Source organism: Rhodnius prolixus, unplaced genomic scaffold, assembly GCF_049639745.1.
Source record: "Rhodnius prolixus isolate KJV_2025 unplaced genomic scaffold, Rpr scaffold_4, whole genome shotgun sequence".
In the NCBI taxonomy this organism is placed as follows: Eukaryota; Metazoa; Arthropoda; class Insecta; order Hemiptera; family Reduviidae; genus Rhodnius; species Rhodnius prolixus.
In genome coordinates this window covers 35662535-35678623 of record NW_027411614.1, presented here as the reverse complement: position 1 = coordinate 35678623, position 16089 = coordinate 35662535, and the positions used below count along the sequence as shown (strand labels likewise).

Genomic DNA, 16089 nt, shown 5'->3' with positions numbered 1-16089 from the left:
ACGATTTATGCGTGATTCAACTGTAACTACCACTACTGGTCAAGTAAGTTACGCCCCTTTTTCAATTTCTTCGTACCTTCTTACATTATCAAGGATGCGCTTAATACATTCAATGTTGTCTACAACTAGGATTTTTAAATGGTTTTAGCCTGTTTTAAAAAAATATATGCGTTGCAGAGAAATATTCAACAATATTTAAAATATACCTTCAAAAAGTTAATGTACTTTTTCTTGCCTTATTTTCTGATGTCATTCAAAATGGAATGAGAATGGAACATGTCTGAAGATGGATTAACATCTCTGAAGCATCATCTGATGAATAAATCCCGTTTCAGTTTTTATTTAAAAAAAAGAAAAAACTTTCAATTAGACTTCTTGCATTTCTGAAACTTCTAGAATTTAGTGCTCTTTAACAATTGTTCAGATCTTATTGCTGTCCAATCTAAAATCAACAAACCAGTTTATAAATAGATTTGTTATAAATAAACTTACTAATGTTCGGATAATCATTCTTTTTATTCAGATATTTATTTTTTAATAATTCTCTATTTATGGTCCTCACAACAACAATTAGATGTTAAAAAGTTCAGTGGAGTACGTGTAAAATGCAGCCTAAAAGATTGACTGTGACTTTCTTCAGACCAACATTCTTAACATATTATAAAATAATAATTGCATTTTTATCGATTCACTTTTATAAATCACTTAATTGATAATTACAAAATATCAATAAGTTATTTCTTAAGTGACAGCTTTTGCAAAAGAACATTTATTCGTCTACTTAATTCCTGTCTGCAATATTGAAGAACTTTTAACTATTAAATTGCAACACAAAATAAGTTTATGACAGCACACTTAAATTTGAAACATTTAAACTGTTATTTAATAAAACCAGTAGCACACCAAGAAGCACCAAAATGGATTTTAGTATTTCAACTACATGAAAAAATATTTTTTAAAAAAATGTAAATCATTTCCTATTTTAAAAAATGGATTGTAATGTAGACTGTTTAATTAATTTAGAAAATTCCAGCCATAAACAAGATTAAATAGCTTAACACTTCTACATCTTGATTAAAACATAAATCCAAATGTTGCTAGCACTCTAAAAATATTTCTCTTATTCTGAAAAATAATTTATTGTTTAAATTATATAAGATTCCATGGAAATTGCTAGTCATTCTCTGCTTGTTCACAAAGGATTTGTCGGACACCTACTAGTTGGAGCAATGTTCCAATTCTGTCTGTTCGTTTAAATTTAACAGGTTTAAGGAAAGGGCCTCCTAATTCCAATTTGAAGGCTCGAATTTTTCTTCTCCAAAGAACCTAACTTTCAACCAAACATATACTTCACCTACTGCCACCCAACACTACTAGGACTTCTGACCAATTGAGGTTTTATGAGCCCTGAATTTTAAACCCCTGCAAAAATACTGTGTCATCTCTTTTAAAGCATTTATTTGAAGGAAGATTCTAGGAAGGACATTTTCCGGTAAGTATCTACTCTACTAAATGGACAATGGAGCCCACTTTTTATATTTTTTGTTTAGACTTCAAACTCTTCCAGTTGGAAAAGACACTTTAAGCTGCCATATTCCTCGGAGGTTTCAACGATTCTTTTTCCCACAATGGTTTCTGTGTTTGAAGTTTCTAGTCAGTCGTTCTAAATGGGATTCTACAAAGGTTTACCGCGCTTTTTCTAGATGGTTATCTCTTCGTCGCCAACGTACTTTGCTCTCACTTCCTTCAGCTTTTTTTTTATGGCGAATGTATAATACATATTTGATTTAATTGCTGTAAAAGCCAAAATGTGAAAGGGAAATCAGATTGTTTAAAACAGTTGAAATTTTTTGTTTAGGAATACTACAGTTTGATACAAAAATTGATTCTGAGATTCTAAAGTTCAAAAAAATTAAACTGCGCATTACTCATTGTCTTCCTAACGATGATTATAAAGAGATATTTCAAATTCAATGATAACGCCTCTTCAGAAGCGCCGCCTACCAACTCTTTCAAATACATTCCTCAATATTTGTAAATAACAGTTGAGAATAATAATAATTAGTTCTCGTAGTAGAAGAATCCTAACCCCATTAGAACTGCCTGTATCTTTCAACTTAATTTTTCATAGTTGCTTCATATCTGAGCCCATTGCTTTCATGATCATGCACTTCAAAATATTAGTTTGCAAGATAGTATTCCTTCGCAGTTTACACAACACAGTGGTACATTCTGTGTAACAATGTTGAGATATCACTTTAAGAATCAAGTTTAATTTGTGAAGCTTTTCCGAAATAAATATCAGTACCATTAAGACCACAAAACTGCTGTTTCTTCAAGTAAAAAATGCTTATTTAGATATTTCTGCTGCCTTCATCTTTCATTCTGTACGGCTCTTTTCTGTTCTGATTTTGCTTATCTGAATAGAATAGAATAGAATAGAAAAGAAATTTATTATTCTGGGACAATTGTCCCCTAAGAATAAATACAGGAACAAATAGAGGCCTTAACAGTTTGGCCTGTGATTATACAGAAATTAAATAAATAAATAAGTATTTTTAAAAGTGAAAATATAATAAGTGAAAATGAAAGTAAAAATAAAATAATAAAACAGCAGAAATTAAGGAAATAAATTAAAACAATTAGAATTTCGGAGGAAGCTGAATAGAAAGTAGATAACTGAATAGACGGGATTTAAAGATGGATAGGGTAGGAGCATGGCGGACAGATGAAGGCAAGGAGTTCCAGAGAGAGGTAGCACGTATTAGGAAGGACTTGTCAAAGGATGAGGTACGGTGAGAGGGAATATAGAGATCAGATGATCTCAGCTTCTGCAGCTTTGTTTGGAGAAAAAAAGTTTTACTGTCTATATATTAAGTGACAAACATAATCGAAAGAAATACAGAAACTTATCTATCAATCTCACACCAGTAATCCGCTGTCCGAATCTGAACACAATGTTGTGTTACTATATCTAGCTAGTTCTTTGGTGAAACAAATCGTCCAGTCATTAATCATAACTTCATTCTTGGCTTGATTTATCTTAATATGATCTAATCATGTGTCAAAATTTCCAAGCCTATACCTCTTTAATATAAAAATTTAGATTGTATTTTATTATTATTTGTTTTTTCAATCCCGAAGGTAAAGAGGATGTTCTCGTTAAACAAAATACGGCTTCAACTTAATTTGTCAATTAATTTGAAACATCACTCACTTCAATGTTGAGACAAGTAAAGAAGACCCTGCGTTCATTCTATCATTGCAAAAATATTTGAAATAAAAAATGCAATTAATAAGTTTCAAAGATATCCTACTAGAAAAATATGCAATAAAATTCCATTACAAAAAAATAAAATATGATGTAAATACTATGACTTAAAAAGTTCGTTGAATTAATTGCAATTAAACACACCACTCTTCACTACAGTAATTATGTACCTCAACATCTTTGTTTTATGATACTTTATAGAAGGTAAAACAGGTAAAATTAGGCGCAGTTGGTTTTAATTCAATATTTATTAATTAACAAAGGACTTCAAAGCCTTTATAATGCGAAGTATTGGCATTTTTTTTTATCTTTATTATAACGCAGAGCCTCTCTTAAGAGAGGTGAATATTCAAATAAAAAAGTTCGGCCAAATATTGACCTGTACCTAGTAGTTCAGTTCCGACGTTTATGTTTCTCTGGCGCCAAGAATATAATTTTAGGAAATCACTTTTGTATAAAAATAATATTTTATTTTTAAAACTGTTTCAGCTCTACTGAGTTTTCAACAAGTCTTTACTATCACTGATGATGTCTAAGTCCAATCTTAAAGTCAAAAATTCAACTCCTCCGTTGGTATACAATAATTTGACGATGGAAATTCAAATTTCTTTATCATAGAAAAGATTATTTCCTATGGAAAACGCTAGAAGATTGAAACGGAATACGTATATAAAGGTAAACATGAATGATTAATAAATACGGTGTGAATGGTTTGTAACAGAATGAATCAGTTTGAGGTCAACGATGGGTCAGGCCGTTTAGAGCGACCTTCGCCTTGAAATAACACCCACAGTGCGTATTTCTTTTTTATGTGCTACTTAAACATTGTAAACATTTTCTTTGAAACCCATTTTCTAAATTTGACCGGAAACAAACAAAAAAAAAATAATGAAATCTGTTCATTGAAGCACTATAATTACTTACTTAAATGCCACCAATTACTAAATATTTCGTTATTTATTTTATTTGAGAATCTGGATCTTAGTGTTAATTTAAAACCTCGAAATCGGTTATTTAAATTAAATAAATAAAACCGTTATTCTTTCTCGCAATTATAAACAGAAGCATGCATTTTTTTTGTTCTTTTTAACCAATATAATTCTTAATTTATTAAGGTAAAGTAATCGCCTATTTTTCAGGCAGGCCATAACGTCCAACTACCAATTATTCATTATTTATTACTTACTTTAACACCTGCTTTTTCTTTTGATCCATTTCGTGAGCAATAGATTATTTTTCCGTGGAAGGGCCATCAACCCTTTACATACCTCCCTACCTGGAAGAACTTGGGACATTGATTTTGGGCTGCCCTTGCCATAGAGAAGTTGTCTTCTTCCCAGCGATTATTGAACCCTCCTGGCGGCGCTTATTGATTTGCGCCATGTCGCATGGTCGTCTTTGTACTTGTGAGTTTTTATGAGTTGAAGAACCACCAGTCTCCCGTCTTGCCGCATCTTGGTCTGAAGCTGCTTTATTCGGTACACCTAAACGCAGCTATTCTCATATATCTAATGGGGACCCAACAGGTAGCCTGATGCGAGGTCCCGGAATTTCTCAATAATTAACTATTTATTAATTAATGATAAATAATTTTTAATTTTAATATTATTTTATTAACAAATTAAATCGTCCTGTATTAGCCTAGCTTCCAGACGTCGTCAAAGTCGATCGATTTTCTCTTCAGTTGAACGTCTTGTCCACGTCTAATCTTTGTGAACTTTGTGTGGGCTGACCTCACGTGAGGTATTTTACAATAAACTGTACATTAAGTCTTTTATTGTGGGTAAGATAAAAGTATTTTATTCATCTCACTGTGAAACACGCTGCCCCCGAGGCATTAAGCAGCGCTTTATTTAGGAAAACTTGAGGCTTCATTTTTTGGCAGTCTTAATAGCCACTATCCAAACAGGGCAAGCATCAGTAATGGACTGAGTATTGATCTATCCGAATGTCTAGACTCTAGAGCATTGAGGTTTCAGAGGTGACCGTCAGCTAAATTCAGGGTAGAGCTGATAGTTTGGAAGTTCCACTTTCAGGGCAATGTCTGAAGTCCAGGTTCAATCTTGCCGAGATTGTTAGTGAAAATTATTACTAAAAAATCGTTGCTTTTTTGTTTGAACAAACTCTCGAAATTTTTCTCGTTTGAGAAAAAATAAAAATGTACACAATTAAATCCATAAAATTATATTTAGTTTTATTAATTCATAGTAATTTTCAAAAAGTCTAGAAGCTGGAAGCCAAGGCCAATTTTCAATAATCGGCCCACTTATTTATTTTTATAATAAATTATTTTGCGACGTAAAAGCTTCAAATAATTTATGAAGTTTCTGAATTTTTATGCCCATTTTTATTTCTGTGTCACTGTCAAACTTCTGCTTCTAAAATATTTGAAAATAATGGCAAAGCTTGATATAAACTCCATTATCAATACAAAATTTTATAAACAACCGGATAGTTAAATTGATCTTTGATATTGTAAGTCTCTCATTCTGTTTAAATGAATTGATTTTATTATGTTATTAAGTGTTCGGGGCAACAAAAAGCTTGTAAATTAGTCGAGCAAAAGTGCCGCAATTTCCCACACTCACAGATCAGTTATTGAGAAATGAACACTATTTGAAGTTAAGTTGGAAAGGTTAATTCAAAGCAGATAAAGTTCAATGATCGTTTGCCATCCTTCGCGAACTTAGCGCAAGGGAACTCTCCTTTTATTTCCAAATTAGAATCCCAAGTTGGACGTCAACGACGTTAATAAAAGAGGATGTAGCTGGACACAGCCTTGGAACTTCCCACGTGTCCTGTATAATAGACGGGACGTAGGGGTGGGGCTGGAAGGTGCGGTCACTTTATATATAACTAATTTGTAAGGAAATCCACTTTTTACGGTAGAGCTTTACACTGTTCAACGATTTTTTTATTGTTCTAGACTATTTCTGGAGACTGTACAAGATGATGGTATGTTCTAATTTTAATTTTATTTTCACAGTTTTATTGTTCTGTGTTCAATTACCTCTTACTCAAATAATTTCTTTTAGTAATTGCATTGATATTAATATAGTTTTCGTCGTACATCTTAGATTTCATAAATTTTTAAATGGATTTAAAAATAGTTATTGACATGGAAATTTTTCATGATTTACATTTTACTTTTTCAACTTGAAACCTTCGTCATAGAATGTTGTTAATCTTTTATACTTGGATTTTTTTTTTCTAAAAAATATTGATAAACTGATAACGAGAATATTTTAGAGATTTCTCCTAATAGAACAAGCTTGTTTTAGGCCATTTTGGCCGGTGTCAGATTATATATTTCCAGCTAAAATTGTACTAGTTTTTGAATATCCGTTTTATAAAACACATAAATATATTTTTTATAATCACCCACAAATAAATGTCTGACAGAAAAAGACACAGTTCAACTCCAATAAATAAATCCAAACCGGTGGTACATCTTCATTCTCCCTCAAAAAAAAAAATAAATAAATAAACAAAATCCTAAAGAATCTTTACTATACACTAATATTTACCAAAATGTAGGTTATCGATTCTTCCAAGAATAAATGTATATGCAGGTTCAAAATTATATCTATTTTTTACGGCGTTTATATCTTTTTCAACTCTGATAATGAGTGTATGAAAACAGTCCAATGGGGCATTTATATAAGGGTTGATTGTTAAAATTCATACTAAATTTAAAAACCCTTGGAATAACATTTTCTTCAATACATTGTTTAAAATAGTCCACAATTAAATAGTATATTTCTAAATAACTGCTGACTTAAAGTGTGGGAAATTGTGGGACTTTTGCTCGACTAGTAAACAAGTTTTGTACCCCCACAAACTTATGAAACAAAATAAAACTCAATTCATTGAAAAATAAAACTTTTCTAAATGTTATTGAAATTTTTGATCAGAGGAAGAGAATTATAGTGAGTTTTTGACAAAGCAAACTAATAAAAACATAACAAAGATAGGAAGGTTCAAATTTAAAAGTTTAAAAAAATGATGCACCAAGTTAGAGCTCGTTCGCAATAAAAACAGAAAAAAAACGTATAATTTCATGACTACTTATTTGCTAGAATAATTAATTTCATAATTTCGGCCGCTGTCACTTCTGTTATATAAAAACTGAAAATTAATGATGAAATTTTTGAATAAAAAAATGATATAAGGAGGGTAGAAGATTTGGAAATTTGATTAACTGAACGAAAATTATGCAAACTAGTAAGTGAAAATATATATCAAAAATTAGGCCATACTGAAGATAGCCCAAGCACATAGAACTGTATATAAGTGAGTATTAACTCAAACATAATTTTTGTTTATTTTTTTTTTCCATATTTTCTTCCTTTTTTTGCCTTATTGATTGAATAAATTAGCTATCATTAATATTATACTTCAATATCTCATAAATTACAGACTTATCTAACTAAATATAGATATGACGTGAGTACAGGGAACACACACGCATACGTACGCACACACTGGTTTAGTTGTAATTAGTGTTGTCAGTTCGCTGGAGGTCCAATACTATCTCTGCTCTACACAGAACATCCCTACCGTTATTATATTTTTTATAATCAAAATTAATGTAAGTTCAGTCTGTTTCTTCTAAAACTTTTTATCCCGGCTTAGAAGTGTAAGTAACAATGGTAAAGTCCTCCGTCCTCTGGCTAGTATCTTTTTGACTTTATCTATTGTAGCAAGCATGTTTCTTACATTCCTGGGTTTATAAGACCTAAAGCCAATAAACAGGGATACAATAAACGTACGTGCTATGACGGATAAAAATAAAGATAGTACAAGAATTTCAATGCACACCTGAATCAATGACTACTCGTGTGATAAATATGATTTATCGAATGGACGATTTTGCACTATGGTCCTTTCGTTTACTGCATACTGCATCTAATATAACGATCTATCTATCTTTACAGAGTCAGTGATCCTCAATGTTCTCAAATCTTGAGCAAATAGCTTGTCTAGCCTTTTTTTCAAGCTTGTAATTGCGTATGTGCACAAATTACTTTGTATTGGTAACCATTATTTACCTAAAAATTACAAATATTACTAGAGTACTTGCAACAACTAAAAATATATGTTCAACCCACATATAAATAAAAATAAACGAAGCACAATTTAAATAGAAACAAAACATAAAAAGTAAAGAATAAAGAAAAATCATTATAAAAAATAAAATAAATATTTGTATTTACCTAAACTTATTAAATTAAATTGAATTTTCCAAGTCCTAATTTAAATAAAAGTGTTGTAAAATTTGCTCGGCAAATTTCTGAGGCCATTAATCTCCATAAATATCTTAAATCAAATAATATGTTTCATTTTCTCAGTTTTTTAAAATTATAATTTGTCTTACATGAGCAGTACGCCCAATTCATTTTTTAAGAAACAATCAAAATTACGCGTATTTTATGAATTCGCCTACCTAGTTTATAAAAGTGAAGGACGTTTTTGTGTACATACAAATCACATTCAAAACAATGGTTCTATAAACTCAATTGATATGTTACTAATACTGTAAAATATATCTGTAAACATTGAGGGCGAGGCTAAGAAGTCTCAAGGTCCTAGGTCTATCCAGAGTACACCCAACTATTTGAGGATGTATTCCTGTCTTCGTTTTATATCTTCCCACACATTTAGACTAAGATAATCATCACGTCCTTGTTTGGAACGGACACCTTCTTCCATAGACCGGACTGCAACACATTTGTGTGGGTTTTAACAGCTGTTTCTCTAACTTGATTCTTGCCGGCCTTTTCAAGTTCATTTTGTTGTGTAACAAGTACTTGGTCTGATTAAAGTCAATTAGAGCTCTATTATGGGTTTTCAAAATTAGTAAACAATCGTTGCTTGAGTCATTGTTTCTTTGTTCCTAAGGTTACTCATTATTTAATTTTAATCATATACTTCGAATTTCAAACTTTCTTAGCATGTAGATATTTTTAAAAAAAGGAGTAGGTTGTAGTAACGCAACGAGAAGAGGGTGAAATCGTAATTATTGTTTTCCAATATTTTCGCAAATATTGTATCAATTTTTAACATATAATTTGTACTTTCGCTCACTACCGGAAAGGAAAATATTGCGAGTCAAATTTTCAATGTCTTGTTTTCAGTGGATAAATATATTTTGAGATCCACATAGAAAATAATCTTTGTGAATGTACATATGTGTAAGGTGTGTTTGCTCACAATAGATCTAAATCAAAAAATCGCTAGAAGAGCAAACTTAACAGAAATAGCGGCCAAACTCCCTCATTTAGAAGCAGCGCTTCACTGAATGGTCGGCCGAACATTCGTTTAAACTGCAAATTCTATACACTCTTACGTAAAACATTTACTCCTACTGTATTAAGGAATTAAACTTAAAGAGAAATTATAATGTTCAAGAGAGTCTAGCTACATTATATTTTTAAATTTTTTGAAAATAGTCCTAGTTGTTATTGTTAAATTTAGTACATTTTCTTTAGGTATTTTTTTAAATAACATGTAGTATTATTTTAAATAAAATAAAAAATGCAGGTAACTTGTAAAATTTAAAAAAAAAATGCAGGAACACCTTTCAAACCAATTGATTGATCCTCTTTTAGAGGCTTTACTGGTTTCCTTCACTGGCCGCAGATTCTATTAATTCCAATCTATATATATAACGTGATAGCAGAGAAGAAGAGATTGTGATAATCAAATTATATTTGGTTCTCATCTCAGGGCAAACATTCTGATATCTCTACCAGCAAGGATAGTGCAAATTTAACAACAACATTCTGTTTAAATGATTCTAACGACTTTTTTCTTTAAACTTTTGTAATAATGTTTCTTTTTTAAAAATCTTTATTTATGATCATTTATAACAATTTTTTTCCAGATTACAAATTGATTTTTTTTATTGTAGTATTAATTCTTCCCTCTATTATGTTGTAGAAAGAAGAGGGCCTAATCGGAAGGAAGTTATTCCTAATTTTAGGATGCTTGCTTTTAATGTGGACTCAGAATTGTAAGTTTTCAATTAAAAACTTTTTTCAGACAATTATAAATTATTAATGTTGTTCTAATACTACTAATTAGTCTATTGACTCTTATCTTGTTCCGGACTTTTTTTTGTTTAATTTGTTGAATTATTTTCCAATCGATATGAGTACATAAAAAGAAATATTTCCTTTGGTTTGTACAACGAAATATGTTCAGAAAATTGTCTACATCGATGTTTCACTGGAATGTAAAAGTGGCTTTAAACAAAATCTCTCAAAAACAAAAATAGCTAGATGCCGAAATAGAGTTTGAATCCTCCAGGGAGCATATTCTAAGTGTAGCTAATCGAAACCACTTTCGAATAATAAGACACTAATTTATTAACACTGGCAGCAAACTTGCCTTTTCTTCTCTGAATAACATCTATTAAACAAATAGTTACATAATTTTGTTCTTCTAGAATTCTGAGAACGTCCCAGGTAACAGGGGTGCTAGAACTAGTGCATTTGTGCATAGAACATTGAAAAGTTTGTTTATATTAACCTTAACTTACGCTGGCCGGTAACCAAGCTTTATAGATCTATTTTATAAAATTTCAGAGTAGCCTAAGTTTGAGTTAACTTCTTATTAATTTTTCTTTCATTTCAGAGTTTCAAAAAGAAGTACAAAACTTTCTCTTACAGTAATGCTTAACTTTCTAACCCATACATTATGTTTAAATACAGAATATATAAATAATATTTAAATTGTAAAACTTAAATGATATCTTGCAGGAAATTCTTCCCATCCCCAGCGGGATCTTTCATCAAACAAATTGTTTTAGAAAAATCACTGATGAAAAAGTTATAGATATTCTCCTAATTTAAAATGGAAGATAATATTTTTTAAAATTAAGTTATTAATACCAAATTCCCTCAAGATAGAATCCAAATTTTGTTCATTAATGAATGCACTTACTTTTAAACATGTTTAAATTGCATTAATTTTAGGTGATGCAGATGATGTTTGTTCTCCAAGTCCTTGTGGCTCGAACACACAATGCCTCTCAAGGGAAGGAAGACCTGTCTGTGTATGCCTCCCTGGCCACTGGGGCAATCCGCTTGCCTATTGCCAAAGAGGAGAATGTGCTGGTAGCATTTCTTTACTTTGTATTTTACTTATCATTAAGCTCTACTTTCTAAGCTTAGAATTTAAATAAATCTCCCTATATTGGTTATTGAATTAATTTTTTAATTTGAAATTGTTAAAGAACGTACTGTTTGTCTCAGTCATGGAGGTGACCAATAGAGCCCGGTTGAAGCCTTACTAACATATAAATAAATATGAATGAATAAATTAACAGAAAATAGTTCATGCAAGCTTATTTATTAAATTGATAAAAATTATGTAATATAAATAACTAAATATAATAATCGAAAGAAAAAGCTTCCAAAAGAAAGAAATGAGATGAGTTTTACACGTCCATAACATCCGCGGAAATTAGCTGTACTTGGAGAGAAAAGTCTTATATTGTTTCTTCTCTAAATCTCTCTCACATTTTTTTTTCAATAACTTTGAAGTTCTGATTCTGGAACAGTCAAAGATGGAGGTCAGTGACTTAAAATCTTAAAAAATTTGTGAAGAAAGTCATCAAATAAGTAATAATTTTCTGAACGACGGATAAGTTTCTTCAGTAAGAATTATAATCCAGATTATATTGTACACTCATTGTGTACTTAATGAGATCCTAATCGGAGTTTTGTCTCACTAAATTTTAATTAATAAAGAATTATTTTCAAAACAAATTTAATTTAACCTTTTAAAAATAATGGTAAAGAAAAGCAATAATATAAAACCAAATAAAAAGGATTAATAGACATTATTTGCATTACAGAAACAAGCGACTGTCCATCCAGTAAAGTATGCAGAGATTATAGGTGTACAGACGTTTGCGCCAGTCAATGTGGGCAGAATGCTCAGTGTACTCCAAGAAACCATGTACCAGTCTGCACATGCCCTCCAGGTTACACGGGAGATCCTATTACTTCTTGTAGGCCATTCAATCCACGTTAGTATTATTTTTATTTTAATAATATTTAATTTTTTTATAGAAATGGAATAATTTTGAATGCACAAACGTCTTCTAGGGAATGTTCTCTATCTTCAATGCAACATTGCTAATAATTGAAAATGTGCGGTAAGGTTCCTAGCACAAAAATATTTAATGGTGCAGCGAGCCTGCCTTTGAATCACGAATCTCGGCGATTCAAAAATATCTACCACCGCTCTTTGATAATAGCCATTATAAAACACGACTATATTCTTTAATAAGAAAACGATAATTTTATAATTTTTGTAGTTTCTATTTAATTATCTAGACTTATTTCTTGGAATTATCATCATTAGTTTGTCACATAAAGATAAGTTTTGGATGAATTTTAACCTTTGAAAAAGATAAGAACAGAAAGTGAATGCAATTATTTAATATAGATGCTTGTAAAATTTGAGCAGTAGTTAAAGGATTCTTCATAATAAAAAGTTAATTTCAAATTTATTATTGGAAATAAGAAAAGATGTTTTGATAACTTTTTTTGTAATTTGTATTCAAACATTTTATTATTATTTATGTTTCAATGTTGCAGAAGAATTATGCAGTCCAAGCCCTTGCGGACGTAACACCCGTTGCGAAGTGGTCAACGATGTTCCTACTTGTAGTTGTCTACCAGGCTATATCGGCCAACCACTGACTGGTTGTCGACATGAATGCGACTCCGATTTCGACTGTGGTTCACAATCTAAATGCCAAGATTTTAAATGTGTTCCAGTTTGTACTAGCGGAACTTGCGCTCATACTGCGAGATGTGAAGTCAGCAATCACAGACCTATTTGCTCTTGTCCACCAGTATGTTTTTTCAAAAAAGAAAAAATGTTTTTAACTTAAACCTATTTGTCTACAGCCTTTACAAGTATTTTTATGAGTTATTTTTTTAGGGGACATTCGGCGATCCCTATAACTCATGCCATCTAGAATGCGAAAGTCACTACGACTGTCCTGCAGGAAGACCTTCATGCAGTGCTGGGAAATGTATAGATCCATGTTCTCAGGGAGTATGTGGAGTTAACGCTGACTGTAGAGTCAAGGATAGGACTACCCCAGTATGCAGCTGTCCTAGACATATGACTGGAGATCCTTTTGTCTCTTGTCGTCCATTTGAAAAAGGTGTTTATATTTTATCTTAATAGAATTATAAATTGAATAGCCTTAAAACCACAATTCAAAAAGAAATTAATGTTGAGTTGGAAAGATCAACAAAATATATTCGTATTCACTTTTATTAATTTGATTAAAAAAACAATTTTATAAATAACACTACTGTTATTTCAGCTGATTTGTGCGTGCCAAATCCTTGTGGAGCAAACGCTGAATGCACACCTGGCCATGATAGAACAGGACGTGAACGTCCGGTATGTACTTGTCGCCCAGGATTTATAGGTGACGCTCTCGTATCTTGCCGAAGAGGTGAATGTATAGAGGATCGCGATTGCTCCTATGATAGAAATTGCGTTGGATATTCTTGCCAGCCTACATGTGGTGTAGCAGCTTGTGGAAGAGGAGCTACCTGTAATCCTCGTGATCACAAGGCTGTATGTACTTGCCCACCAGGAACAACAGGAAGGCCTTTATTATCATGTACAGAAATTCCTGCTCCAGTAGCAGCTGCTCGGAGAAATGGTCGTTTATACTACTTGAGAAGGTAGTGTTTGTGAAGGCGCAAATCAATCGTTTTAGTTTCAAATGCGCAATCAGACTGACTTTAATATTATAAACTAATTTATTTTTTTGTTAAAAAAAAGTAGTGTTAGCATTTTGAGAAATAATTCTCAACCATTAAAACCAGAACTTAGTAATTTTTTGTATGTAATGTGAAAAAGAAAAAAATATTACTTAAAAAAAATAAATAAAAATAAATAATAAAAAAATAAATAAACCTACATTCCGTCCGGTTCTTTTCGTGCTTAGTCTTTTAGTATTTTGTTAGTTTTTTCTTTTTGTGATAGCCGAAAAGCTGGACCGAAGCATCAACCCCCTGGAGTACCAGGATGTTTGATTTCGGGGTCCCAATCCCCTAGACAAAACGTGAAGGTTGTCTTCACTTCGACTATGAGTCCCTTTAGCGATATCCAAGGGGCACTATATGTCGGCAGATATTACATCCCCTTAAAATTCCTATTCCAATTATACTTTATAAAAATCTATTTTTATAATCTTTTAAATTAAATGGATGGTAATCTATTTGAAGGCCAATCATATCTGTTGTTTCTAATTTTCATGAGGAAATGGTAAGAGCTGCATATACATACATATTTCTTTGGTTTGTTTTCTAAAAAAGTAAATTCTAAAAAAGTAGAATGATGTTGGCTGTTAAACTTATCTTCTTAAAAATTTGTAGCTGTTGACAAACTAGAAATTAACAGTTCATGACTTAACGCGGAATCTCCTGAAACATGAACCTTATATACTGATAATAATTAGACCTTCATTTATCAATTTAACTAAACATTTACATAACAAAAAAAATTAATGACTAGAAATTTATTTTTGATTACAAAAGTTGCATGCCTGTGCTATCTAACGGCAGTACGTAAAACTACTATAGCATTATAGTTTTATAAATGACCGCTAGATAGCCTGAAAAAATGCACTTTTTAATGATTCTTATGCAATCGTTTAATTCCGAAATAAGTACATAAATAATTAGACTTGTTACTATATGAATTATTTTAAATTCGGAGAATAGAAGTCGTTTCTAGATTTCTAAATAGAAATTCTTGCATTTACCCTGTTTAATTTCTAATCTATTAGGTAGCATAGTAGATTTGCATAATTCATCAAACTTGGCATTTTCAAAGCATCTGTTGATTAGCTGTAAAAAAACTGATCCTAAAAATGTCTTGTGGCTGTCTCACTCAAATCATAATAGAGTTATGAATTCCAATCTTTTTCAAAAGATTGAATGCTTTCTAAATCTTTTCTACCACAATAAAGTCGATTTTAATAAATAGGTAATCTTATTCATTTTGCAGCTGCACCCAGATCCCCATTCGTCCTAACACTCTTCTTCCTCTGTCGCCCTGATTGTGATCTAACCTCATCGATCCATCCATTAAAACCACTTAGTTTGCATTACTCAAATGGTCACTTACAACCATGCACAATTTCCCAACAAAATTTGCAAATGATTATTATTTATGATTATGGTCACTGCAGAAACCAAACCGATTGTACTCAAAAATTGTCCTCTATTCTCCAAAAACCATTCTTCTTTCTAGAGTTAAAAGAAAACCACATTCTTGGTTAACTGATTTTCTTCAAATGTAGTCCTTTCTCATTGCTTTAAATGTAAGTTAGATCTAGTGTTTTGGAGATTTTCACGACCAATGGCTCCTAGAATTGCTAACTTCGTAAATAGCATACAATCATTTCTTTAGAAAAATTTGTATGAGGATAATTCCTGCTGATGGAGGCTGTAGGATATGATTCCCTATAAATTTACCTTTCAAAGTAATGTTGATAATAAATAAATATGACTCTTATGTTCGGTATTCTAGCTATAATTACCCCGACTTTAGCAGACGGTTCGAGTGAGTAGTAGAGATTAATGAGTGTTCCTTAAAATGGTGGCTTGCACATAAAAAGATCAAGTTGTGTTTTGATTGTTCCATTATTTTTCGGTATTCGTACAGATAGGAATTTTCAACTAACAAAACTAACTTTAAGGACTTAAAATTTTAAACAATCTACATCGCTTTTTAACATTATATAACCGGCTTTCATCAAGTATTCGATA

General features: G+C 31.3%; 1 protein-coding gene across 1 annotated transcript; it reads left to right on the top strand.

The window, feature by feature from the left end:
- Positions 1-6086: 6086 nt before the first annotated feature.
- Positions 6087-14235, top strand: LOC141456361 (agrin-like). Its single transcript, XM_074132282.1, has 7 exons — positions 6087-6226; positions 10214-10286; positions 11251-11391; positions 12135-12308; positions 12883-13142; positions 13232-13460; positions 13626-14235. Exons 1-7 carry the CDS (start codon positions 6221-6223, stop codon positions 13997-13999), a joined length of 1257 nt encoding a protein of 418 aa, XP_073988383.1. The 5' UTR covers positions 6087-6220; the 3' UTR covers positions 14000-14235.
- Positions 14236-16089: the final 1854 nt, after the last annotated feature.